This window comes from Trichoplusia ni, chromosome 23 (genome assembly GCF_003590095.1).
Source record: "Trichoplusia ni isolate ovarian cell line Hi5 chromosome 23, tn1, whole genome shotgun sequence".
Lineage (NCBI taxonomy): Eukaryota > Metazoa > Arthropoda > Insecta > Lepidoptera > Noctuidae > Trichoplusia > Trichoplusia ni.
The window spans coordinates 5,140,233-5,165,626 of NC_039500.1; the positions used below are offsets into that span (position 1 = coordinate 5,140,233).

General features: G+C 37.9%; 8 protein-coding genes and 2 pseudogenes across 14 annotated transcripts; 5 read left to right on the forward strand and 5 right to left on the reverse strand.

Moving 5' to 3' along the window:
• Window positions 1-14: 14 nt before the first annotated feature.
• LOC113504968 (L-threonine ammonia-lyase-like) lies at window positions 15-2,702 on the reverse strand. 3 transcript variants are annotated; one of them, XM_026887489.1, is made up of 9 exons: window positions 2,415-2,701; window positions 2,125-2,238; window positions 1,980-2,050; window positions 1,607-1,894; window positions 1,337-1,499; window positions 1,080-1,235; window positions 862-998; window positions 397-616; window positions 15-211 (listed from the first exon to the last, which is right to left on the reverse strand). In XM_026887489.1, the coding sequence occupies exons 1-9, from the start codon at window positions 2,490-2,492 to the stop codon at window positions 113-115; spliced, it is 1,326 nt and encodes a 441-aa protein (XP_026743290.1). In that variant the 5' UTR covers window positions 2,493-2,701; the 3' UTR covers window positions 15-112. The 3 variants fall into 3 exon arrangements, with proteins under 3 accessions (XP_026743290.1, XP_026743289.1, XP_026743291.1); XM_026887488.1 differs by having other exon boundaries at window positions 391-616; window positions 2,415-2,699; XM_026887490.1 differs by lacking the exon at window positions 1,080-1,235 and having other exon boundaries at window positions 391-616; window positions 2,415-2,702.
• Window positions 2,703-3,507: 805 nt separating this feature from the next.
• LOC113504976 (L-threonine dehydratase catabolic TdcB-like) lies at window positions 3,508-6,621 on the forward strand. Of its 3 annotated transcripts, none has more exons than XM_026887498.1 (5): window positions 3,508-3,619; window positions 5,316-5,429; window positions 5,512-5,582; window positions 5,653-5,940; window positions 6,357-6,620. In XM_026887498.1, exons 1-5 carry the CDS (start codon window positions 3,593-3,595, stop codon window positions 6,535-6,537), a joined length of 681 nt encoding a protein of 226 aa, XP_026743299.1. In that variant the 5' UTR covers window positions 3,508-3,592; the 3' UTR covers window positions 6,538-6,620. The 3 variants fall into 3 exon arrangements, with proteins under 3 accessions (XP_026743299.1, XP_026743301.1, XP_026743300.1); XM_026887500.1 differs by having other exon boundaries at window positions 3,510-3,619; window positions 6,372-6,619; XM_026887499.1 differs by lacking the exon at window positions 3,508-3,619 and adding an exon at window positions 4,931-5,063 and having other exon boundaries at window positions 6,357-6,621.
• LOC113504974 (DNA-directed RNA polymerase II subunit RPB3-like) lies at window positions 3,676-4,649 on the reverse strand. The gene is given in 3 exon segments (XM_026887494.1): window positions 3,676-4,246; window positions 4,249-4,494; window positions 4,497-4,649. Coding segments are annotated over 3 exon segments (822 nt in total). The 5' UTR covers window positions 4,516-4,649; the 3' UTR covers window positions 3,676-3,689.
• A 746-nt stretch (window positions 6,622-7,367) lies between the features above and the next one.
• On the forward strand, window positions 7,368-7,951 carry LOC113504979 (general transcription factor IIE subunit 2-like). The gene is made up of 2 exons (XM_026887501.1): window positions 7,368-7,593; window positions 7,677-7,951. Exons 1-2 carry the CDS (start codon window positions 7,399-7,401, stop codon window positions 7,935-7,937), a joined length of 456 nt encoding a protein of 151 aa, XP_026743302.1. The 5' UTR covers window positions 7,368-7,398; the 3' UTR covers window positions 7,938-7,951.
• Window positions 7,952-8,378: 427 nt separating this feature from the next.
• Window positions 8,379-9,649, forward strand: LOC113504982 (protein bric-a-brac 2-like). The gene is made up of 4 exons (XM_026887504.1): window positions 8,379-8,529; window positions 8,888-9,028; window positions 9,150-9,247; window positions 9,495-9,649. The coding sequence occupies exons 1-4, from the start codon at window positions 8,452-8,454 to the stop codon at window positions 9,535-9,537; spliced, it is 360 nt and encodes a 119-aa protein (XP_026743305.1). The 5' UTR covers window positions 8,379-8,451; the 3' UTR covers window positions 9,538-9,649.
• Window positions 9,650-11,869: 2,220 nt separating this feature from the next.
• On the reverse strand, window positions 11,870-12,457 carry LOC113504978 (annotated as a pseudogene).
• A 736-nt stretch (window positions 12,458-13,193) lies between these two features.
• Window positions 13,194-16,321, reverse strand: LOC113504975 (L-threonine dehydratase catabolic TdcB-like). 3 transcript variants are annotated; one of them, XM_026887495.1, is made up of 5 exons: window positions 16,209-16,321; window positions 14,395-14,508; window positions 14,242-14,312; window positions 13,883-14,170; window positions 13,194-13,468 (listed from the first exon to the last, which is right to left on the reverse strand). In XM_026887495.1, the coding sequence occupies exons 1-5, from the start codon at window positions 16,233-16,235 to the stop codon at window positions 13,207-13,209; spliced, it is 762 nt and encodes a 253-aa protein (XP_026743296.1). In that variant the 5' UTR covers window positions 16,236-16,321; the 3' UTR covers window positions 13,194-13,206. The 3 variants fall into 3 exon arrangements, with proteins under 3 accessions (XP_026743296.1, XP_026743298.1, XP_026743297.1); XM_026887497.1 differs by having other exon boundaries at window positions 13,194-13,453; window positions 16,209-16,317; XM_026887496.1 differs by lacking the exon at window positions 16,209-16,321 and adding an exon at window positions 14,761-14,897.
• LOC113504973 lies at window positions 15,156-16,174 on the forward strand (annotated as a pseudogene).
• A 783-nt stretch (window positions 16,322-17,104) lies between the features above and the next one.
• On the forward strand, window positions 17,105-23,872 carry LOC113504984. Its single transcript, XM_026887505.1, has 17 exons — window positions 17,105-17,414; window positions 17,591-17,704; window positions 17,779-17,849; window positions 17,935-18,222; window positions 18,330-18,492; window positions 18,594-18,749; window positions 18,831-18,967; window positions 19,213-19,438; window positions 20,574-20,678; window positions 20,768-20,838; window positions 21,023-21,155; window positions 21,380-21,531; window positions 21,754-21,916; window positions 22,192-22,347; window positions 22,650-22,786; window positions 23,176-23,401; window positions 23,590-23,872. Exons 1-17 carry the CDS (start codon window positions 17,337-17,339, stop codon window positions 23,719-23,721), a joined length of 2,508 nt encoding a protein of 835 aa, XP_026743306.1. The 5' UTR covers window positions 17,105-17,336; the 3' UTR covers window positions 23,722-23,872.
• LOC113504981 (40S ribosomal protein S25) lies at window positions 23,864-25,307 on the reverse strand. Its single transcript, XM_026887503.1, has 4 exons — window positions 25,289-25,307; window positions 24,980-25,072; window positions 24,497-24,680; window positions 23,864-23,980 (listed from the first exon to the last, which is right to left on the reverse strand). Exons 1-4 carry the CDS (start codon window positions 25,289-25,291, stop codon window positions 23,901-23,903), a joined length of 360 nt encoding a protein of 119 aa, XP_026743304.1. The 5' UTR covers window positions 25,292-25,307; the 3' UTR covers window positions 23,864-23,900.
• Between the last annotated feature and the right edge of the window lie 87 nt (window positions 25,308-25,394).

Consider the following 25,394-nt stretch of genomic DNA (forward strand, 5'->3'; position numbering starts at 1 on the left):
ATAAGTACACTGGGTATTGTAGGAATAATTTATTGTAATATTTTAATGAAAAGTGATGGCGTGTAGGTAACATTTACAGACGGGTACGAAACCAACGGAAGTATCAGATCAGCTATAACATAATAAAGTGCGAGTGAGGGTAGTCCTTGAGTAATTTCTTTTCTAAATCCTTGGCGTGATGTATGTCGCTTGTTTCAATCAGCATATTTACCTGAAAGCGTTTAGATATTAGATAAAAATTGGCGAGATTAGGTAGCGGATTTACGTTAAAGAATCATGACTGTGCCATTTTCTTACGAAACGTAACGTTGAACAATTTATTTGAAATCAACAAAACCGATGCGTTTTGGCACTTTTTGGTTAATATAGGGAGGTCATAAGTTTGGTTACAGAAACTGTAAAGATATCTCTTCTCATCCACGCCCGTTCGGGTACGAAGCTCTTGACGTCGGCGCCGTTGTCCGTGACCTTCGCCAGCAGCTTGGCCATGGCGCCCGGCACGTCGGGCAGCGCCACGCTGAACTTGACGAGGCGGCCCTCCGCCGCCATGCCGCGGTCGATCACCCGTGACATGCGACTGCTGTTGATGTTGCCGCCAGATAATACGCACACGATGCTGAAACGATGGAAGCATGCCAAGTATATGGATAAATATTTTGATATCGAAATATGATATTGGAAAAAAGGCGACGCTTTACACCTTGTAGGCCAACCGTAAACTAGATAATACTTTAAAAAGTGGTGGTAGGCCCACAGGAGAAGGTATGGTACTGGACTTGGGGTCAACTATCGTGCTCTGACTAGAGCTAGTTAAGGCCTGAACGCAGTAGCAAACTGCGGTCTTCATATATGCCAACGTACTTTTTACCGCGTAGCTCCGGAACCTTCCCAGCCATCACCGCAGCGACAGGACAGGCAGCGGCACCTTCCACCACCATCTTTTCTCGTTCCAGAATGTTGATCATGGCTCGCGATATCCACACTTCATCGACTGTTATCTATTAGTAAATTGTTTAACATGAGTGGAAGTGGTAAGTTGATACATTTTTAAGACAACTGTGAGATGTTAAAAGGCAAACCATTCTGTCCAAGTATCCTCTTACAATGTTGAAAGCGTTATTACTGGCTATGATGGTACTGAGACTGTCAGCGATGGTCGGGTTTAGTTGTATCATAACTGGCTTCTTTTCTTGGAGCGCTTTAGTCATTGTAGGAGCCGCCGAACATTCAACGCCCTGGCAAAACGTGAAATCAAGCAAATAAGAGATCGATAAAAGTGGATGGTAATGGGTGGTATAAAACCGCAGTATTTATTTTCTATGTAAATTGCACTTACGTAAATTAAACAATTAGGCTTTAGACTCTTGACAGCCAGTACGAGGCTGGCCACAAGGCCGCCACTGCCGACCGGACATAATATAGCATCCATCTTGTCCATCTGAGTAAGTAATTCCAACCCTAGAGTGCCGTAGCCCGCTATCAGGTCCAAGCGGTCAGACCTACACAATTCATTCATAAATAAACTTATAAAAGTGACTCAAATGTAACTCATTTAAAAATGCACCCAAGAAATTTAATTGTAGGGGGGAATACCACGAAATATTACCCGTGAACATAATTGGAACCAATTTCGTCACAGTAAGTGAGTGCATGCAGGCTGGCGTCGTTCAGATCATTGCCGTGAACTTTCACAATCGCGAAGTTCTCCTTGTACGTGTGTTTGTCGACCAGAGGACAATCCTTCGGTACTATCACGTTGATAGGCACTGACTGCTTGAATCCGTAGTATGTCATCGCGCTAAGGTAGTTTCTACCACCCGATACGGTGCAACCTTTGCTTTTGTCTGAGGGCGACATGCTGGACAGTATATTACAAGCTCCACGTGCTTTGAAACTGTAATAGTTAAATTATAGTAAGTCCTTTTCTTTTCTATAAAGCTAGGAGTAAATAATAACATGTAATAAATCAATTTACGTACCTTCCTGTGTTCTGTAAATTCTCGCATTTCAAGAAAACATTACAAAAGTTTTTTCCTACATATTTAGCTTCCTAAAAAAATATTAATTATTAAAATATGATCTATGTCTTCACAGACAATCGCGGAAGCACTTTCTAGTACTTACGATTACTGGTGTAAATACGACGTCGCTCTTGATCCTATTATGAGCATCCTGTATGTCCTGCAGCTTTAGCTTGATTTTGCTTATATTTTCCGCTTTAGGTTTCTTTTCAACTTCCTAGATATCAATGAAGGAGTAAGGGTGATTTCGAAATTAATACTTGGATATTTGGGAATTTAGCAATCTATATGATAAGTGGAAAAGGTAGATAGGAAAAGCTTATGTATGTGATTATTGTGTTTCTACAATTTAAACTAACGGTGCTCTAAGTGGCTTATACCGTCCGATCATACCTCAGGTACTTCGTATTGTTTGGGGAAACTGTCGCCGAGGATGTTCCACGTTGGTTCTATTTCATTTACTTGAGCCATTTTTCAAGGACGACCGTCTCAAATTGTTGCAGAAAAATAAAATAAAATTCAATGTTCTTTTTTTATATTTTCTATCTTCATTTAATTTACAGTGCACAGAAATTTTTGCAATTTTGCATTTTGTTGATGATGGGTGTATTTTTCCTGTTCTTGATAAACTTAAAACATACGTCTTTTCTGCCAAAAGCGTTTACGAAACTCATTAGTGTTTTTTAGCATAGATTTTCTAACTTGTTAATAGAGTACCTATGTATTGAATATTTAATAAATACCTATTTTATATGGTTTTCGTTAGAAGACTAATTGTATACATTTTATGATCTGCCTATGAGAATTGAACTACTGTATTGTATTTAAACCATTTTTTAATGTTAATAAACTTATTAGAAAGTCTATAACTTAGATGATTTAGAAAGAGAAGAGCCCCGAAGTGTTGTTGTTGTTGGTAACTACGCCATCTACAAAACTAAAAAGTTAAAAACCAATAATAAAAATCGTACACAAAAATATGAAATCCTTTTTAGTAAGATGTAAATTAGAATATTTACATTTACATTATATATATAAATAAATAAAAAAAAACATCTTTAATTTGGCTCATTACGCTACCACTAATAAACTTATTTTGACGCGCGAATGCGAAATAAGTTTCAGTATGCATAGACCCTATTAAATAGCAGGAAACATGAAAATTGTTTACGTTTTACTACCTTCGAAGTAAATTGATAATTTTACACTTGTTTCAGACCATGTTCAAACCAAGCTTATAGTAAGCAGCCGAATAAGAGCCGGTTTATCTTGATTGGCAGTGCAAACTGAAAAATGAATAATAAGTAACAAAGTTTGTCTCTAGTCATAAAATTTAACAAACCAATGATTTATTATTTGAAAACATACTGGATGTTTCAAGATACACTTGACAAGATGTTTGGTTTGAACAACTTACATTCACTCAAAAGAGGTTAAATATAATTGCCTTCTTGAACATTATGATGCAAGTGTCAATTCCTTGCACTAATGCAGTTGCTTAACGACAGTCAATGTACTAACACGTGGCACAGGAAATCACAGCAGATATTTAGTATCAATAACCAGACATCATGAATAGGTATCTACGTGCCTCATCAGTAAGTCACTACGAAATTTTAAATGAAACATAGATTATATTAATACCATCTTATTATAACTAAACATAATCTAATTAATAGCTAATGCATCATTTTGAGCTTCCTGTGCTAACTGTACTTGTAAGTTTAGAAGCTTATTCTTCAACACTACTATACCCATGAGGACAATATTCTCTGGTTTGAGTGCTCCGGAGGACTCCACATTGTAAAAGAATTTGTTTGGTTTAGCTTCCCAATTGAACTCTGCTTCAAACTGGTCTTCATCCAGCTCGGTGTGCTCACTCTTAGGCCACTCGTCAGGTTTAGGGTATAATGTGTGTCTCATTATGTTATCAGGGTCATATTCAAAGGACACGCCTGCTGTGGGGTTCCATTTAGCATGTTCCTTGCCAAATCCTTTTTTTGCATATGCTCTCAACTTCAACTCTTGTCCTTTACGCAGCTTTATAATTAAAATCTCATCAGTTTCACCGTAGTCTGCCTGGTCTTCGTCCCGGTGTCGTGACGTCACTGGCACCACTCGTGGGTCGCTCGACTTCAGGTCTGCTGTGGTCACGTGCCTTGTTTGGTCGCCTGTACACTTCACGTCCAGTGTGAACTCAACGCTGCATTCTGAACAGAAGTCGCGCACATACAATCTCTTGAGTAACGAATTTTGTCCACCACATCGTCTGATATGAGCGGAATTAGACCAATGCGATGCGCGAGGAACTCGTCACTAAGTACTGTCGAATTTGCTTCTAATTGCACCCAATCGATTGCCATTGTCGGCGTTTCGGCTATAAACACTCTCCGCATACTATTAGCGACGCTAAGTTCGGTGTCTTCAACAATAAATTTAACATTATCATCTGTTAATTCTGTAATGTGTACAGAGGTTGATTAGCGTAAGGCATCTTCCTTTATAAACCAATAATATGAAACTGTAAAATTAATTCCTGTAAGCTTACGTTTATATCTTTATTTCGAAGTTGTTGTTACAACAATCGTAAAATAACCTCACAACGCTATTCGCTGACACTTTTGACAGTGACATAAAAATATTGCCAGATCGCAACGCGTTTAGTTCCTTGCTTTGAGCGTACACGTTTATTACGCGTAGCATAATATTAACCAGCGAAGCACGTGAAAGAGCTTAAGTTAAGGTTTTGGCCAAGTATGTATGATTCACAAAATGAAATGGAAGATTTTTAAATCATAACCTGTAAGTGTGTAAGTAAATACCTAAAGAGTTATGTGCACTGCGTAAAATAATTTCGACACTAATTAACATTATAAAAACATAATAATGTTATCAATACATAATCTTGCAAAACTTTAAATAAACTAAAGATAACCGAATCATTACTTAGTTGGGCCCACTGATTTGCAGTCGCTCATTTGCTTCAACTGGTTCCAATAAATAACAGATATCTAAATGGAACGTTACAAGCTCGGACCCGCAGTGAGTATCTACTTTTCTACTGATATGTGCCCACCTACTGGCCTAATACATCGATAGACAAGGCTCATTCCATCATGACTACAATTTCACCTTTAACCTTCATCATATAATAATTAGCGCTTTTATTCTGTGATAACGGCGCAAAACACTCATTCCTCTGAGAGAAACCAGGGTGGATCGAGGCCTAGCGTCGGATTAGATTTAGTTATGTTTTAGTATTTATATCGTAAAAATATAATCATGGTGTTCCAGACGATCGAGTATGATCCTATGTGTGATAAAGAAAAACCACAGAGAATTTCATTTGAAGATGTTTCGGCAGCTGCTTTTAGGATTCAAAGTGAGATAGTGAAAACGCCTTGCGTGGTAAGTTCTTTTTCTACCTGTAAAGGTGTTTTTTGTGTAGAGTATTTCCATGTTGGATAAAATTAATTTAACTCATTTTCAGAAATCTCACATGTCTACGACTTTTGGAATGGAAATTTATCTCAAGAATGATTTCCTGCAACATACTGGCAGGTCGGTAAACATACATTAATAAGCGTTTCTCGTGCTTCACTTTCAAAACTGACCTGAAACTTATATGCAGTTTCAAAGAGCGTGGTGCACGAAATGCTCTTCTGCTTTTAAATAAGGAGACCAAAGCTCGCGGTGTGATTTCTGCTTCTCTGGGGAATCACTCGCAGGCGCTGAGTTTCCATGCCAACAACCTCAACATCCCTGCAACCGTGGTGATGCCCAACGTAGCTCCGATTATGAAAATCCAAAAGTGTCGCTCTTATGGAGCCAATGTCATCATACACGGCCATGACATGAAGGAGGCTAAGTACCACGCCATGAGCCTGGCTAAGGAGCGCGGTCTCACCTACATAAATGGGTAAGCATCATTCATTTATAGAAACTTTTGACGACCTCCGTGGTCGAGTGGCGTACGCCACCGGTTTCAAGGTGTCGCTAACTCTGAGGTCCCGGGTTCGATCCCCGGTCGGGTCAATAAAAAATCACATTTCTACATTGTCTCGGGTCTGGGTGTTTGTGGTACCTACGTTGTATCTGAATTCCATAACACAAGTGCTTTGGCAACTTACTTTGGGTTCAGAACAATGCATGTGATGTTGTCCGCATTTATTTTATTATTATTTATTTATTACACTTGTTTTTTAATCAAAATTGCATGCAAGTTAGAAGAAACTTTCAAATTCAATTCTACAAGAAATTCGGAAAAATACGTTTGCTCTGTCGTAACAGGAAGTTCCACAATTTTTTAACATTTCACCGTTACCGATATTGTAGTTCGTTTGTCCCCAGTTACGACCACCCTCACATAATGTCGGGGCAGGGGACCGTGGGGTTGGAGATCGTGGAGCAGGTGCCCGACGTGGACGCCGTGCTGGTGCCGGTGGGGGCGGAGGCCTGCTCGCCGGGGTCGCCACCGCCATCAAGCATCTCAAGCCGCATGTGCTCATCTATGTAAGTCCTTCACTTTATGACCAGTCACCTAACAAAAGCAACTTACAAGCGGTCGTAACTCGTAAAACATTTTTATGCTATTGAAAAATGACCCGAGGTCCGAGGACAACACGTCTACTAATAAACCTATCATGGCAACATAAAATATAATATTTACGATGTTGTTCTGTTTTCAAATAATCGATGTGACAATAATTGATGGCCAGTAATTGATTGTGCCAAATACATGAGGGACGATGGGAATTTGGCGCTCGCGGCTATCATTTAACACATCACACTCATTATATGCGCAAGTACGTAAGTGTGTGTCGTTGTACACCCACAATTTGGTATGAAGGAAGCTGAAATCTTGGATTAACCCAGGCTACTTTTACCCGACTTCGTTAAATGAGGGTAATATTTTTGCAGCGAGCATCAGTTAATAATAAGCCAAAAAGCAAGAGCTCATTGAAAGACCATACTGGGTATATCTGAAGGTAAGATAACTATAGTTATGGAAATGAGATACCGCCTTACATATATATAGAGCAGAATCTCTTCCAAATCTTCAGCAGTTTTGCTTTAAGGAATGTGGTACGGAGTTTTGCTTTCATCCTTAAGTTCTCAAGTGTACAACCGACGCATTAGGGAATTACGTAAACCGCTTGCATTTGTCATGCAACAAATATAAAGGGATGTTGGCAAGCTTGAAGGTCATAAGTACTCAAATTGTTTAATACCTGGATCAGCGGAAGATAGATAGATTTATTTAAAAACAAATTGGAATAAATTTTGTTGACACCCAGTGTACTTACTTCATGTTTAAATTTTAGATAGAATTCCATGTTTTTTTTTTTTTACTTATTTACTTCCTACTAATTCCTTTATGTATGTTTTACATAGATTATTGAAACAGCATGATCTCAAAGGTCTTGGTGGAATTTTATTAGAAGATGTCCAGGAATCCTTGCCACACTGTGAAAGAGCACTGAAAAGTTTAGCACAAGAAATTCTATACATAGCTCGGCCAACAGACAAAAAGAAAATATTATTTTATAATGATAAAACTGCTACATTAGATGTAAGTATTTCATATAGTTGTTTTATTTGGTCATTCTTCATTTTTTTTTTGGTGGCTATTAAAATCTTTTTTATTTTTTACAGGTTGATGAAGAATTTGTCAAACTATGGCGCGCAACAGCCGTTGATGCTATGGATGATGCGAAAATCGAAGAATATTTAGAGAAACAGGGTATTAAGTCAATGCAGGACCATGGCCCCAGAAAGCCAGTTGTACCAAAACGAAAGAAAACTGCACAAAAACGGCGGCAGTTCAAGAAACCCAGAGACAACGAGCACTTGGCTGATGTCCTTGAAACTTATGAAGACAATACTTTGACCCAGAAGGGCGTTACTATAAAATAAACTGATTTTGCAAGCACTTTGTTTTATTGTACTTACCTAGATAACCTTTTTACTCTGGCAAATAATTAAATTGATTTTGAACATGGGTGCGTAAATAAACTTATTCTAGTGCGTATTTTAGTGCAGCTTATCCCAAACTGTAGTTGGAAACTACCCTATTTCCATTAATCTAACAATTCATGAATATTATTTCGCACTAAAACAATAACATAATGTATTTCATCGACTGACTTAATTTCTAGTAGGATCCCCGAACTGCTAATGGCTTTAAAATGTAATCAATTCTTCTTTATATCGAATACAAAAATATCAACTCGATTAAAACTTATAGTACGCTGCAAGTTGCATATGGCAACACTTTTGTTAAAGTCATCGACCTGTAACCCCTCTATAATGTTCTGTGCCTGTAACTGTCACTTTAAAAACAATAATATTTATGGTTTTTCATTTCCGTGAAACCGTACGAGTCGCTACAAAAATTTTAATAAATAATACTCAATAAAAATACGTAACAATGTCGCAAACACAAATGCTATTGTCGTGGGACGAATACCAAAAGAACATCTGTAATGGTTTGAGTGAACTTCAGCAGGTAATTTAGTAGTTCTAGTTCCATACCAAATCACTCTCATAAAACCAAAGAAATATAGTTTAGTATAGGTTTAGATAGACACTTCTAACTGTTACCTTACGTTTTTTAAATATCGTCGCATCTTTTGTTATTGCAGATAAGTGTATTTTATATTGTTATGCCTGTACAAGATCGTACTAAAGAGTAATATTCTCTTCCTTATTATTGTGGTTTCATAAACTGAAAGGAGTTTTAGTTAATCACATAAAAACAATTTGTGTACCTTCTATTATGACTGATTTTGCTTCACTTTGCTGTATAATATTTACCACCTTTGCATTCTAGTACAATGAATATAAACCTATAATTTGTTGTGTAGCATGGGGACTTTGTAGACATGACCCTGGCTGCAGATGGTCATCATGTGAAGGTACATCAGCTGGTCATGTCTATGGCCAGTCCTTACATCAGGGCACTGATAACTTCTGTCAACTGCCCTCACCCTGTAATATTCTTAAATGTAAGTAAAAATAAATTGAATGATATGCAAGTTTTTAAATGTATAACAATTTATTAAAAGGTATATGTTCAATTTCATGCTTGAATAGTAATCTACTTATAAGTTAACTTTATGTTACTAGAGTACATATACACTGGAGAAGTGCTTGTGGATAGAAACAAACTGGCCGAAGTCATTACAGCTGGGAAGGCACTACATATTAAAGGCCTTAGAGGAATGGTAAGAAATCTTACATAACAGTGGCCTATAAATATTTCACCAGTGAGGGCTTTCTGCTTTCCATTTCTGGTCTTGAGGGAATTTTAATGTTGAGTATATTATTTTAGAACCATGTCAAAATTGAAAAATGTTGTCAACAATTGTCAGCTTGTTATACAGAGTTGGTATCCTGTTATCTTTACCATGAATAACTGAATACCACATGCATTGCATTTTATGACACTTAATACCTTGTTGTTTAACACAGTTCGAACCAAATACACCAGAAGCAGAGGATCCAAGCACAGTGAGGACCATGAGCCCACTAACAAAAAATGTAACAGAAAAGTTAATGCAAAGTAGAGAAAACGAGAAAAAGGTTGAAAAGCAAGAGGAAAGCCACCCAGCTCAGCCTATACATAAGTATACATTATCAAAAATTATCTAACATTTATTTTTACAAATTTAAAATGATCTTGCTTTTAGAAGTAAAATATTTTATTGTTATGTAAATAAATATTTTTTTCTTTCTAATAAAACAAAATTAGTATAACTGTTAACTGGACTGAGTAAGACTGGCAGGGTAAATAGAGACAAAGCATTGAATTTTTTTTTTCTTTTTATAATTTTTAAGTACCTATACATTATGGTTACTGGAAATTATTCTTCATTTGCAGAATTAATCTATATTAATTCTGCAAATGAAGAATAATTTCCAGTAACCATAATGTATAGGTACTTAAAAATTATAAAAAGAAAAAAAAAATTCAATGCTTTGTCTCTATTTACCCTGCCAGTCTTACTCAGTCCAGTTAACAGTTATACTAATTTTGTTTTATTAGAAAGAAAAAAATATTTATTTACATAACAATAAAATATTTTACTTCTAAAAGCAAGATCATTTTAAATTTGTAAAAATAAATGTTAGATAATTTTTGATAATGTATACTTATGTATAGGCTGAGCTGGGTGGCTTTCCTCTTGCTTTTCAACCTTTTTCTCGTTTTCTCTACTTTGCATTAACTTTTCTGTTACATTTTTTGTTAGTGGGCTCATGGTCCTCACTGTGCTTGGATCCTCTGCTTCTGGTGTATTTGGTTCGAACTGTGTTAAACAACAAGGTATTAAGTGTCATAAAATGCAATGCATGTGGTATTCAGTTATTCATGGTAAAGATAACAGGATACCAACTCTGTATAACAAGCTGACAATTGTTGACAACATTTTTCAATTTTGACATGGTTCTAAAATAATATACTCAACATTAAAATTCCCTCAAGACCAGAAATGGAAAGCAGAAAGCCCTCACTGGTGAAATATTTATAGGCCACTGTTATGTAAGATTTCTTACCATTCCTCTAAGGCCTTTAATATGTAGTGCCTTCCCAGCTGTAATGACTTCGGCCAGTTTGTTTCTATCCACAAGCACTTCTCCAGTGTATATGTACTCTAGTAACATAAAGTTAACTTATAAGTAGATTACTATTCAAGCATGAAATTGAACATATACCTTTTAATAAATTGTTATACATTTAAAACTTGCATATCATTCAATTTATTTTTACTTACATTTAAGAATATTACAGGGTGAGGGCAGTTGACAGAAGTTATCAGTGCCCTGATGTAAGGACTGGCCATAGACATGACCAGCTGATGTACCTTCACATGATGACCATCTGCAGCCAGGGTCATGTCTACAAGTCCCCATGCTACACAACAAATTATAGGTTTATATTCATTGTACTAGAATGCAAAGGTGGTAAATATTATACAGCAAAGTGAAGCAAAATCAGTCATAATAGAAGGTACACAAATTGTTTTTATGTGATTAACTAAAACTCCTTTCAGTTTATGAAACCACAATAATAAGGAAGAGAATATTACTCTTTAGTACGATCTTGTACAGGCATAACAATATAAAATACACTTATCTGCAATAACAAAAGATGCGACGATATTTAAAAAACGTAAGGTAACAGTTAGAAGTGTCTATCTAAACCTATACTAAACTATATTTCTTTGGTTTATGAGAGTGATTTGTATGGAACTAGAACTACTAAATTACCTGCTGAAGTTCACTCAAACCATTACAGATGTTCTTTTGGTATTCGTCCCACGACAATAGCATTTGTGTTTGCGACATTGTTACGTATTTTTATTGAGTATTATTTATTAAAATTTTTGTAGCGACTCGTACGGTTTCACGGAAATGAAAAACCATAAATATTATTGTTTTTAAAGTGACAGTTACAGGCACAGAACATTATAGAGGGGTTACAGGTCGATGACTTTAACAAAAGTGTTGCCATATGCAACTTGCAGCGTACTATAAGTTTTAATCGAGTTGATATTTTTGTATTCGATATAAAGAAGAATTGATTACATTTTAAAGCCATTAGCAGTTCGGGGATCCTACTAGAAATTAAGTCAGTCGATGAATACATTATGTTATTGTTTTTAGTGCGAAATAATATTCATGAATTGTTAGATTAATGGAAATAGGGTAGTTCCAACTACAGTTTGGGATAAGCTGCACTAAAATACGCACTAGAATAAGTTTATTTACGCACCCATGTTTCAAAATCAATTTAATTATTTGCCAGAGTAAAAAGGTTATCTAGGTAAGTACAATAAAACAAAGTGCTTGCAAAATCAGTTTTTATTTTATAGTAACGCCCTTCTGGGTCAAAGTATTGTCTTCATAAGTTTTCAAGGACATCAGCCAAGTGCTCGTTGTCTCTGGGTTTCTTGAACTGCCGCCGTTTTTGTGCAGTTTTCTTTCGTTTTGGTACAACTGGCTTTCTGGGGCCATGGTCCTGCATTGACTTAATACCCTGTTTCTCTAAATATTCTTCGATTTTCGCATCATCCATAGCATCAACGGCTGTTGCGCGCCATAGTTTGACAAATTCTTCATCAACCTGTAAAAATAAAAAAGATTTTAATAGCCACCAAAAAAAAAATGAAGAATGACCAAATAAAACAACTATATGAAAATACTTACATCTAATGTAGCAGTTTTATCATTATAAAATAATATTTTCTTTTTGTCTGTTGGCCGAGCTATGTATAGAATTTCTTGTGCTAAACTTTTCAGTGCTCTTTCACAGTGTGGCAAGGATTCCTGGACATCTTCTAATAAAATTCCACCAAGACCTTTGAGATCATGCTGTTTCAATAATCTATGTAAAACATACATAAAGGAATTAGTAGGAAGTAAATAAGTAAAAAAAAAAAACATGGAATTCTATCTAAAATTTAAACATGAAGTAAGTACACTGGGTGTCAACAAAATTTATTCCAATTTGTTTTTAAATAAATCTATCTATCTTCCGCTGATCCAGGTATTAAACAATTTGAGTACTTATGACCTTCAAGCTTGCCAACATCCCTTTATATTTGTTGCATGACAAATGCAAGCGGTTTACGTAATTCCCTAATGCGTCGGTTGTACACTTGAGAACTTAAGGATGAAAGCAAAACTCCGTACCACATTCCTTAAAGCAAAACTGCTGAAGATTTGGAAGAGATTCTGCTCTATATATATGTAAGGCGGTATCTCATTTCCATAACTATAGTTATCTTACCTTCAGATATACCCAGTATGGTCTTTCAATGAGCTCTTGCTTTTTGGCTTATTATTAACTGATGCTCGCTGCAAAAATATTACCCTCATTTAACGAAGTCGGGTAAAAGTAGCCTGGGTTAATCCAAGATTTCAGCTTCCTTCATACCAAATTGTGGGTGTACAACGACACACACTTACGTACTTGCGCATATAATGAGTGTGATGTGTTAAATGATAGCCGCGAGCGCCAAAATTCCCATCGTCCCTCATGTATTTGGCACAATCAATTACTGGCCATCAATTATTGTCACATCGATTATTTGAAAACAGAACAACATCGTAAATATTATATTTTATGTTGCCATGATAGGTTTATTAGTAGACGTGTTGTCCTCGGACCTCGGGTCATTTTTCAATAGCATAAAAATGTTTTACGAGTTACGACCGCTTGTAAGTTGCTTTTGTTAGGTGACTGGTCATAAAGTGAAGGACTTACATAGATGAGCACATGCGGCTTGAGATGCTTGATGGCGGTGGCGACCCCGGCGAGCAGGCCTCCGCCCCCCACCGGCACCAGCACGGCGTCCACGTCGGGCACCTGCTCCACGATCTCCAACCCCACGGTCCCCTGCCCCGACATTATGTGAGGGTGGTCGTAACTGGGGACAAACGAACTACAATATCGGTAACGGTGAAATGTTAAAAAATTGTGGAACTTCCTGTTACGACAGAGCAAACGTATTTTTCCGAATTTCTTGTAGAATTGAATTTGAAAGTTTCTTCTAACTTGCATGCAATTTTGATTAAAAAACAAGTGTAATAAATAAATAATAATAAATAAATGCGGACAACATCACATGCATTGTTCTGAACCCAAAGTAAGTTGCCAAAGCACTTGTGTTATGGAATTCAGATACAACGTAGGTACCACAAACACCCAGACCCGAGACAATGTAGAAATGTGATTTTTTATTGACCCGACCGGGGATCGAACCCGGGACCTCAGAGTTAGCGACACCTTGAAACCGGTGCGTACGCCACTCGACCACGGAGGTCGTCAAAAGTTTCTATAAATGAATGATGCTTACCCATTTATGTAGGTGAGACCGCGCTCCTTAGCCAGGCTCATGGCGTGGTACTTAGCCTCCTTCATGTCATGGCCGTGTATGATGACATTGGCTCCATAAGAGCGACACTTTTGGATTTTCATAATCGGAGCTACGTTGGGCATCACCACGGTTGCAGGGATGTTGAGGTTGTTGGCATGGAAACTCAGCGCCTGCGAGTGATTCCCCAGAGAAGCAGAAATCACACCGCGAGCTTTGGTCTCCTTATTTAAAAGCAGAAGAGCATTTCGTGCACCACGCTCTTTGAAACTGCAATATAAGTTTCAGGTCAGTTTTGAAAGTGAAGCACGAGAAACGCTTATTAATGTATGTTTACCGACCTGCCAGTATGTTGCAGGAAATCATTCTTGAGATAAATTTCCATTCCAAAAGTCGTAGACATGTGAGATTTCTGAAAATGAGTTAAATTAATTTTATCCAACATGGAAATACTCTACACAAAAAACACCTTTACAGGTAGAAAAAGAACTTACCACGCAAGGCGTTTTCACTATCTCACTTTGAATCCTAAAAGCAGCTGCCGAAACATCTTCAAATGAAATTCTCTGTGGTTTTTCTTTATCACACATAGGATCATACTCGATCGTCTGGAACACCATGATTATATTTTTACGATATAAATACTAAAACATAACTAAATCTAATCCGACGCTAGGCCTCGATCCACCCTGGTTTCTCTCAGAGGAATGAGTGTTTTGCGCCGTTATCACAGAATAAAAGCGCTAATTATTATATGATGAAGGTTAAAGGTGAAATTGTAGTCATGATGGAATGAGCCTTGTCTATCGATGTATTAGGCCAGTAGGTGGGCACATATCAGTAGAAAAGTAGATACTCACTGCGGGTCCGAGCTTGTAACGTTCCATTTAGATATCTGTTATTTATTGGAACCAGTTGAAGCAAATGAGCGACTGCAAATCAGTGGGCCCAACTAAGTAATGATTCGGTTATCTTTAGTTTATTTAAAGTTTTGCAAGATTATGTATTGATAACATTATTATGTTTTTATAATGTTAATTAGTGTCGAAATTATTTTACGCAGTGCACATAACTCTTTAGGTATTTACTTACACACTTACAGGTTATGATTTAAAAATCTTCCATTTCATTTTGTGAATCATACATACTTGGCCAAAACCTTAACTTAAGCTCTTTCACGTGCTTCGCTGGTTAATATTATGCTACGCGTAATAAACGTGTACGCTTCAAAGCAAGGAACTAAACGCGTTGCGATCTGGCAATATTTTTATGTCACTGTCAAAAGTGTCAGCGAATAGCGTTGTGAGGTTATTTTACGATTGTTGTAACAACAACTTCGAAATAAAGATATAAACGTAAGCTTACAGGAATTAATTTTACAGTTTCATATTATTGGTTTATAAAGGAAGATGCCTTACGCTAATCAACCTTCTGTACACATTACAGAATTAACAGATGATAATGTTAAATTTATTGTTGAAGACACCGAACTTAGCGTCGCTAATAGTATGCGGAGAGTGTTTATAGCCGAAACGCCGACAATGGCAATCGATTGGGTGCAATTAGAAGCAAATTCGACAGTACTTAGTGACGAGTTCCTCGCGCATCGCATTGGTCTAATTCCGCTCATATCAGACGATGTGGTGGACAAAATTCGTTACTCAAGAGATTGTATGTGCGCCGACTTCTGTTCAGAATGCAGCGTTGAGTTCACACTGGACGTGAAGTGTACAGGCGACCAAACAAGGCACGTGACCACAGCAGACCTGAAGTCGAGCGACCCACGAGTGGTGCCAGTGACGTCACGACACCGGGACGAAGACCAGGCAGACTACGGTGAAACTGATGAGATTTTAATTATAAAGCTGCGTAAAGGACAAGAGTTGAAGTTGAGAGCATATGCAAAAAAAGGATTTGGCAAGGAACATGCTAAATGGAACCCCACAGCAGGCGTGTCCTTTGAATATGACCCTGATAACATAATGAGACACACATTATACCCTAAACCTGACGAGTGGCCTAAGAGTGAGCACACCGAGCTGGATGAAGACCAGTTTGAAGCAGAGTTCAATTGGGAAGCTAAACCAAACAAATTCTTTTACAATGTGGAGTCCTCCGGAGCACTCAAACCAGAGAATATTGTCCTCATGGGTATAGTAGTGTTGAAGAATAAGCTTCTAAACTTACAAGTACAGTTAGCACAGGAAGCTCAAAATGATGCATTAGCTATTAATTAGATTATGTTTAGTTATAATAAAGATGGTATTAATATAATCTATGTTTCATTTAAAATTTCGTAGTGACTTACTGATGAGGCACGTAGATACCTATTCATGATGTCTGGTTATTGATACTAAATATCTGCTGTGATTTCCTGTGCCACGTGTTAGTACATTGACTGTCGTTAAGCAACTGCATTAGTGCAAGGAATTGACACTTGCATCATAATGTTCAAGAAGGCAATTATATTTAACCTCTTTTGAGTGAATGTAAGTTGTTCAAACCAAACATCTTGTCAAGTGTATCTTGAAACATCCAGTATGTTTTCAAATAATAAATCATTGGTTTGTTAAATTTTATGACTAGAGACAAACTTTTGTTACTTATTATTCATTTTTCAGTTTGCACTGCCAATCAAGATAAACCGGCTCTTATTCGGCTGCTTACTATAAGCTTGGTTTGAACATGGTCTGAAACAAGTGTAAAATTATCAATTTACTTCGAAGGTAGTAAAACGTAAACAATTTTCATGTTTCCTGCTATTTAATAGGGTCTATGCATACTGAAACTTATTTCGCATTCGCGCGTCAAAATAAGTTTATTAGTGGTAGCGTAATGAGCCAAATTAAAGATGTTTTTTTTTATTTATTTATATATATAATGTAAATGTAAATATTCTAATTTACATCTTACTAAAAAGGATTTCATATTTTTGTGTACGATTTTTATTATTGGTTTTTAACTTTTTAGTTTTGTAGATGGCGTAGTTACCAACAACAACAACACTTCGGGGCTCTTCTCTTTCTAAATCATCTAAGTTATAGACTTTCTAATAAGTTTATTAACATTAAAAAATGGTTTAAATACAATACAGTAGTTCAATTCTCATAGGCAGATCATAAAATGTATACAATTAGTCTTCTAACGAAAACCATATAAAATAGGTATTTATTAAATATTCAATACATAGGTACTCTATTAACAAGTTAGAAAATCTATGCTAAAAAACACTAATGAGTTTCGTAAACGCTTTTGGCAGAAAAGACGTATGTTTTAAGTTTATCAAGAACAGGAAAAATACACCCATCATCAACAAAATGCAAAATTGCAAAAATTTCTGTGCACTGTAAATTAAATGAAGATAGAAAATATAAAAAAAGAACATTGAATTTTATTTTATTTTTCTGCAACAATTTGAGACGGTCGTCCTTGAAAAATGGCTCAAGTAAATGAAATAGAACCAACGTGGAACATCCTCGGCGACAGTTTCCCCAAACAATACGAAGTACCTGAGGTATGATCGGACGGTATAAGCCACTTAGAGCACCGTTAGTTTAAATTGTAGAAACACAATAATCACATACATAAGCTTTTCCTATCTACCTTTTCCACTTATCATATAGATTGCTAAATTCCCAAATATCCAAGTATTAATTTCGAAATCACCCTTACTCCTTCATTGATATCTAGGAAGTTGAAAAGAAACCTAAAGCGGAAAATATAAGCAAAATCAAGCTAAAGCTGCAGGACATACAGGATGCTCATAATAGGATCAAGAGCGACGTCGTATTTACACCAGTAATCGTAAGTACTAGAAAGTGCTTCCGCGATTGTCTGTGAAGACATAGATCATATTTTAATAATTAATATTTTTTTAGGAAGCTAAATATGTAGGAAAAAACTTTTGTAATGTTTTCTTGAAATGCGAGAATTTACAGAACACAGGAAGGTACGTAAATTGATTTATTACATGTTATTATTTACTCCTAGCTTTATAGAAAAGAAAAGGACTTACTATAATTTAACTATTACAGTTTCAAAGCACGTGGAGCTTGTAATATACTGTCCAGCATGTCGCCCTCAGACAAAAGCAAAGGTTGCACCGTATCGGGTGGTAGAAACTACCTTAGCGCGATGACATACTACGGATTCAAGCAGTCAGTGCCTATCAACGTGATAGTACCGAAGGATTGTCCTCTGGTCGACAAACACACGTACAAGGAGAACTTCGCGATTGTGAAAGTTCACGGCAATGATCTGAACGACGCCAGCCTGCATGCACTCACTTACTGTGACGAAATTGGTTCCAATTATGTTCACGGGTAATATTTCGTGGTATTCCCCCCTACAATTAAATTTCTTGGGTGCATTTTTAAATGAGTTACATTTGAGTCACTTTTATAAGTTTATTTATGAATGAATTGTGTAGGTCTGACCGCTTGGACCTGATAGCGGGCTACGGCACTCTAGGGTTGGAATTACTTACTCAGATGGACAAGATGGATGCTATATTATGTCCGGTCGGCAGTGGCGGCCTTGTGGCCAGCCTCGTACTGGCTGTCAAGAGTCTAAAGCCTAATTGTTTAATTTACGTAAGTGCAATTTACATAGAAAATAAATACTGCGGTTTTATACCACCCATTACCATCCACTTTTATCGATCTCTTATTTGCTTGATTTCACGTTTTGCCAGGGCGTTGAATGTTCGGCGGCTCCTACAATGACTAAAGCGCTCCAAGAAAAGAAGCCAGTTATGATACAACTAAACCCGACCATCGCTGACAGTCTCAGTACCATCATAGCCAGTAATAACGCTTTCAACATTGTAAGAGGATACTTGGACAGAATGGTTTGCCTTTTAACATCTCACAGTTGTCTTAAAAATGTATCAACTTACCACTTCCACTCATGTTAAACAATTTACTAATAGATAACAGTCGATGAAGTGTGGATATCGCGAGCCATGATCAACATTCTGGAACGAGAAAAGATGGTGGTGGAAGGTGCCGCTGCCTGTCCTGTCGCTGCGGTGATGGCTGGGAAGGTTCCGGAGCTACGCGGTAAAAAGTACGTTGGCATATATGAAGACCGCAGTTTGCTACTGCGTTCAGGCCTTAACTAGCTCTAGTCAGAGCACGATAGTTGACCCCAAGTCCAGTACCATACCTTCTCCTGTGGGCCTACCACCACTTTTTAAAGTATTATCTAGTTTACGGTTGGCCTACAAGGTGTAAAGCGTCGCCTTTTTTCCAATATCATATTTCGATATCAAAATATTTATCCATATACTTGGCATGCTTCCATCGTTTCAGCATCGTGTGCGTATTATCTGGCGGCAACATCAACAGCAGTCGCATGTCACGGGTGATCGACCGCGGCATGGCGGCGGAGGGCCGCCTCGTCAAGTTCAGCGTGGCGCTGCCCGACGTGCCGGGCGCCATGGCCAAGCTGCTGGCGAAGGTCACGGACAACGGCGCCGACGTCAAGAGCTTCGTACCCGAACGGGCGTGGATGAGAAGAGATATCTTTACAGTTTCTGTAACCAAACTTATGACCTCCCTATATTAACCAAAAAGTGCCAAAACGCATCGGTTTTGTTGATTTCAAATAAATTGTTCAACGTTACGTTTCGTAAGAAAATGGCACAGTCATGATTCTTTAACGTAAATCCGCTACCTAATCTCGCCAATTTTTATCTAATATCTAAACGCTTTCAGGTAAATATGCTGATTGAAACAAGCGACATACATCACGCCAAGGATTTAGAAAAGAAATTACTCAAGGACTACCCTCACTCGCACTTTATTATGTTATAGCTGATCTGATACTTCCGTTGGTTTCGTACCCGTCTGTAAATGTTACCTACACGCCATCACTTTTCATTAAAATATTACAATAAATTATTCCTACAATACCCAGTGTACTTATTTCTATACCCAATCCACATATTACTCATATCCCTACTCATTCTTCGAAGTAAACGACTTTCGTTATGTAGATACTCATATTGTACATACAAGTAGATATTATCTACTTAACTCATATTGCATTTGTGTACCCAAGCGCTAAGTTGTTTATTACAACGCTGCACCCGACCTTTTGTTGATGATGCACAGAACACTCTCCTACCTTGGTATATCAGGGGGTTGATGCCAACTGTTAAAGTTACACGGTTACAGTAGTGCGAGCTTAATAGCGCACTGTATCGAGCAATGCCTCTTCCACAAAGCAGTAATACCTATTCTATAATCAGCTGTTAGTATTGGTCCTTAGAATTTATCTAGTTACGTACGAAACTACGTTCACGGTCTCGATGCCAGCATTTTATCCAAGTTCAATTGTAACCCATCCTCTTTCGTGATCCGCGAACTTTTGTCTTCTGTTGCCTTTTGCCAATCCATTATGACATTACATTTATCAACCTAAAAAGGTTCTAGGTATATAAAATGTGAGAAATATCAAAATAATTGGAATATTTTGCTAAATTCTAAATTCTTGCCTTCATTTATCGTTAAGAAAACATTTATAATGGTGAGTTCGTTGTTAATGAAAATTAAAGATCCGAGGATTGATAAAAGAACATACCCTCACAATAATTTCCTACGCCATATAATATGTCGTGTTCTCAATAATTTAATTATTTTCACCAACATGGATTGCTATTTATTTGTAGGATGAAACGTTAATTAAAGATGACCGTCCGCATGTGTTGTCATTTAATGAAATCAAACAAGCTGCGGAGAGAATAGAAGGTGGTATCATTCACACACCACTTTGCGTGAGTTATCTACAGATAATTTGAATTGTTTGCGTTTAAGTATATATTCGTTCCTCAGAAAATATTTAAAATGAGAATTACATTTTCAGGAAGCAAAGATCAGCAAATACATGGACTACAACATTTATTTGAAATGTGAAAACTTGCAATACAGTGGAAGGTAAAAGTAGTCTAGTCATATCACACCAGAGGGCCTGCCACAACCCCTGTTGAAGTTGTAGAAGAGAGACACCGCCATACGAAGAGTAGTGCGCTGTCACACTTTTACAACCGCATTAATATAACTTTAATATGTGGCAGTAGGCCTCCAAGGTTTTTATAATAAATTGTCCCATTTCTTTCAGTTGCGCGGAGCGAGGCATCCGTAACGCAATGTTGGCGTACGGAGTGGCGGGCAGTGAGCGCGGCATTATTGTGCCCTCTCATGGGAACATGGCGCTAGGCGCTGCCTACCAGGGCAGTACTCTAGGCGTCCCGGTAAATACCTATTTGTAAAACTAACAGGCTATACCTAGCTAAACCTAGGTAGCCTGACAGGTTGCATAAATTGTTGTTCTTTCAAATTGGATAATCATCAACGCCATTTCGCACTTAGCGGCTTATCCATGCTTGTGTAAACCATATCCTGATAATGTTTGTCTGAAATATGTTCTCAGTTTGCAAAATGCTTTGAAGACCGCTTTTTGTCTACACAATCGCAGGTGACGGTGGTGTTACCGGAGCGCACTCCGCCGGCGCACGCGCAGCGCTGCTCCGAGCTCGGCGCCGATGTCGTGCTATGCGGGGACTCCCTCGACGACGCGATCACATACGCCAAGAAAGTGCACAGAGACAGCCGGCAAATATACATGGAGTAAGTAGTCACCTAATCTTACAAACTAGGATACTTCCTTCGCACAGATAGCCGAGTAGTTGAGGTCACTACGAGGTGTGTATGTTTGTGAAAGCCGCCGCGACACAAGGATTACATTTCTTACTGCTCCTTATTTAAGCCTCGTTTCTATCCTGCTTGTATGTAGAAGGAAGACAGATTTGAATTCGTTTCTCAAGCTGCTATATCATAGCATATTTTCAGGTCTGACGATCCTTTGGTGATGGCCGGCCTGGGCACGTTGGGGTTGGAGATCATCACGCAGCTGCCCGAAGCGGACGCGGTGATAGTCCCAGTGGGCTCCGGCGGGTTGCTGGCGAGCGTTCTCATCGCCTGCAAGAAACTTAAGTGCTCCTGTCTAGTTTATGTAAGCTATAACTTGCTGGTCAAGTCGGTCAGTATAACGAAAGTATTTGCCGTTGAGTGGCATCTCTCCTCGAACTATGGCTACCTTTACCACCACTGCATGCATGTTTCATATATGTAAGAAAACCTAATATCACCGACGATTCAGACATTAGGCTGGGGGGCCGATGTTTTCAAATTTCATCGACGAACTAAAAGGAAGCACAATATCTACTTGAAGTCGAATAGTTCCTGCCACCTTAAATAGATATATTAAAAATGGAGAAATAATTTTAGGGGGCGGAGTGCTCGAAGGTGCCAAAAATGATGAAAGCGCTGCAGGCAGGGTACCCAGTACCGGTGAACGTTGTCCCGAACCTGAGCGAAGGACTTAACACCTCTATTGTGGGGGTTAATGCCTTTGCCACACTCAAGGGAAGACTAGATAGGATGGTGAGTGTACTATGAAATTCCTAGTATATTTGGTCTGTATTAGAATTTTTGCTCATACTTGTGGTCCAGGCGCTAAGAGGGTTCGAGTGCTCTTATTTATATGTGCCTATTTATCCTACTTAACACAGTTATTATATCACTTGCAATATAATAACTTTCGTGGGGTGGAATCATAATTAAAAGAAAACGGTTTACTCTCGTCTATTCACTTACGTTCTTAATCATGAGATAAAATTCGGTTAACTTGGCCATAAACCTTTGTTAAAAAAATAATGGATGACTGTTCCAATCCTAAATTTCAGTTGTTAGTCGACGAAGTGTACATAGCGCGAGCCATGATATCGATGTTGGAGCGCGAGCGGCTGGTGGCGGACGGCGCCGGCGTGTGCGCCATCGCGGCTGTCATGCAAGGCCTCGCGCCAGAGCTCCGGGGAAAACGGTATTATTTATTGCCTACAAATGTTTCTACAACTATTTGTCTCCGGCGCGGCGGGGTTGTCAGAAAGGGTTACCGTGGCTCCGGTACAGGAAGAGTAAAGGAAAGATCATGGTTGTGTTTTGGTCAGTCTGATACTCCCTTCCGCTCAACCCAAGACGGGAGGAGTAATTGAAATATGATAATTTCCTATCCGAAAAAAGGGCATCAGTGCTTCTTCCTTTACATTACGCACACAAAATTTTATCAAAATCGGTCGAGCATGGTCGGTCGAGATGTATCTTCTAAAAAATGACAGCTGCAAATGCATAACTGCTAAAATGTTGGCTTACAATAAAAAACGCGTCAAAACCCGTATTAATTTATCACTTAATACATCATGAATTGTGCAGAGCGGTGTGCATAGTAAGCGGCGGCAACATCGACTCGGGCCGGCTGTCGCGCACGATCCAGCGCGGGCTGGGCTCGAGCGGGCGGCTCATGCGTTTCGCCGTGGCCGTGCCCGACCACCGAAGTGGGTTGGAGCACCTTGCCAAGGTCATATCAGACCAGAACGCCGTGCTCAAGAGCCTCGTCACCGAACAGATGTGGGTGCACAGCGATGTTACTACCACATGGGTAACCTATTCCCTTTTTTATTGGAATATCTAGAAATGACAGCTAAATAGTAGTAATTGTAGTAGAGCTGTAGCCTTGGCAGTTATTCCATTACACATTTTAGGTATAAACTGTTTCACCAAAGCTTACTTAGTTTGGATGTGTATTTTAGTATTTTTAGTTACACAGATTTATTTTTACTTTACTAGGCTAATGTGGTGGTGGAAACAACAAATGAGGATCATGCTACGAATTTCAAAGAAAAGGTGCGAGATGTGTATCCATCTGCTAGATTTGCAGTCGCTGACCTCGACGAAAAGCACAAAATTTCAGTCCGATGAAGATTAGTCTATTTGTCTGAGCTGTCTTTACATAAAGTCAATTATTAAAAATCTTAAGTGTATAAGTTGCAAAGTGAAACTAAAATTGATGAGTGATGTGAATTGTAAATGTAAAACAAGGAGTTTAAAGTAAAAACTATGATTTTATGGATTTTTTTATTTTTTACTTATACATAATCTTATGCGACGGGGTCATCACCCTTGGTGGCCCTAGTGTAGATGACCTGTCCGTGGTGCTGGACTACTTGTTTGATTAAACCTGAAATAAACATTCTTCATTAGGAACACTGTGATATAACAACAGCTAGAATAATTATTTAGTATTTTGGTTCAGACTCAATATATCAGTTTGTAACTGTCATGGTTAATCCAGAAGAAAGAATCATCATATCAAAGTATAACATTTGCTCAATTATCACATTTTAATAACAAAAGAATTTCAATGACTTGTAATTTGCTATAATTATATACAGATTAAAGATGACTTGAGACAGTAAATGCAACTATGGCCTAAAGGGAAATTATAAATAAAAATAAATAAATGGAGGCCTCAAATCCTGATTGAAACAAATCATCAATAATTATTAAGATGTAAAAGAACTAATAAGCTAATCAAGCAGCAGTATTATCTTATTTTCATAACATACAAATGCACATAATAAAGATTGATCAATAACATAACCAAACAACTATTACAAGTGCAGTCTTCAGCTGTTAATTTCACAAGTAACCTGACTCCTGAACAACAAATCATTAGACATATTGAACAACTTACCCTTCTCCCTGAGCTCAATGAGTGCTCTCCTGGCGAGGGATCCCCTGACCTTCAGCCTCTCAGAGACGACGGCGGGTGTGATCAGCTTGTACTGGGGCACTTCCTTGTACAGTTTCTCATATGTGGGCTTGTCGAACAACACCTGGTTGTTAAGCTTGTCACGAACTTTTCCTTTGGACCACTTCTGCAAAGTCAAAAAAAAATATCAAGAAATATCCACAAGTTTACTTTGAATCAAAAACTGCTAATAGATGCCATCAGCCTCAATATATCAGTTTTACTCTCACAGAATTCAAGCGGAAATGATAATCATATGGCAAAGTCAAAAAGCACATCAATTTAAAAAGGCTTGCTATTGTGTGACTTCTGTTATTTTACTGCTAAATCCCGCGTGCAGCAATACCTTGTATAAGTTATGATTCTTTATATATTCGATTTACACACGCACACATAACCTCACTTTTGTAACAACTAAATGTTTACCTTCTTCTTGGCTTTACCGCCACCGGATCCTTCCTTCTTCTTCTGTGTTTTCTGGGGCTGCTTGGCCGAAGCCTTCGTGTCCTTCTTGGGCGGCTGAAATTATTAACCATTGTTGAAAACAAGCTTCGCCACGAGGTATCATACCAATTGCTAAAGTTTCTATATGCTTTTGATCACTAAGCATGTCCGTAAATTATTTTATGAAATTTATAACGATATATTTTAATTTACAACAAATGATTTTATCAATTAATCACGAAATAATTGGTGAAAATCCAAAATAATTGAGGAGACAGCGCACTCACTCACCATTTTGAAACCGGAAAGAAGGTTGATGAATACTGTCTATGGATTTCAAGCGTTTTGACGTTTACGTTCAGAATTGTCATATTACAAAAAAACCATGACTACATTT

Coding starts and splice junctions, on each gene's coding strand:
- LOC113504968 (XM_026887488.1), bottom strand. CDS start 2,492: ATGGCTCAAGTAAATGAAATAGAACCAACGTGGAACATCCTCGGCGAC. Junction 617..861: donor CCGGAGCTACGCGGTAAAAA/GTACGTTGGCAT, acceptor CCATCGTTTCAG/CATCGTGTGCGTATTATCTG. Junction 212..390: donor GAGATATCTTTACAGTTTCT/GTAACCAAACTT, acceptor AAACGCTTTCAG/GTAAATATGCTGATTGAAAC.
- LOC113504976 (XM_026887498.1), top strand. CDS start 3,593: ATGAATAGGTATCTACGTGCCTCATCA. Junction 3,620..5,315: donor GGTATCTACGTGCCTCATCA/GTAAGTCACTAC, acceptor ATGGTGTTCCAG/ACGATCGAGTATGATCCTAT. Junction 5,941..6,356: donor GGTCTCACCTACATAAATGG/GTAAGCATCATT, acceptor CCGATATTGTAG/TTCGTTTGTCCCCAGTTACG.
- LOC113504979 (XM_026887501.1), top strand. CDS start 7,399: ATGTATGTTTTACATAGATTATTGAAACAGCATGATCTCAAAGGTCTT. Junction 7,594..7,676: donor ATAAAACTGCTACATTAGAT/GTAAGTATTTCA, acceptor TATTTTTTACAG/GTTGATGAAGAATTTGTCAA.
- LOC113504982 (XM_026887504.1), top strand. CDS start 8,452: ATGTCGCAAACACAAATGCTATTGTCGTGGGACGAATACCAAAAGAAC. Junction 8,530..8,887: donor GTTTGAGTGAACTTCAGCAG/GTAATTTAGTAG, acceptor TTTGTTGTGTAG/CATGGGGACTTTGTAGACAT. Junction 9,029..9,149: donor ACCCTGTAATATTCTTAAAT/GTAAGTAAAAAT, acceptor TTATGTTACTAG/AGTACATATACACTGGAGAA.
- LOC113504975 (XM_026887495.1), bottom strand. CDS start 16,235: ATGAATAGGTATCTACGTGCCTCATCA. Junction 14,509..16,208: donor GGTATCTACGTGCCTCATCA/GTAAGTCACTAC, acceptor ATGGTGTTCCAG/ACGATCGAGTATGATCCTAT. Junction 13,469..13,882: donor GGTCTCACCTACATAAATGG/GTAAGCATCATT, acceptor CCGATATTGTAG/TTCGTTTGTCCCCAGTTACG.
- LOC113504984 (XM_026887505.1), top strand. CDS start 17,337: ATGGCTCAAGTAAATGAAATAGAACCAACGTGGAACATCCTCGGCGAC. Junction 18,223..18,329: donor GGTTCCAATTATGTTCACGG/GTAATATTTCGT, acceptor TGAATTGTGTAG/GTCTGACCGCTTGGACCTGA. Junction 20,839..21,022: donor AACTTGCAATACAGTGGAAG/GTAAAAGTAGTC, acceptor CATTTCTTTCAG/TTGCGCGGAGCGAGGCATCC.
- LOC113504981 (XM_026887503.1), bottom strand. Junction 24,681..24,979: donor GCGGTAAAGCCAAGAAGAAG/GTAAACATTTAG, acceptor TTGACTTTGCAG/AAGTGGTCCAAAGGAAAAGT. Junction 23,981..24,496: donor CATTGAGCTCAGGGAGAAGG/GTAAGTTGTTCA, acceptor TGTTTATTTCAG/GTTTAATCAAACAAGTAGTC.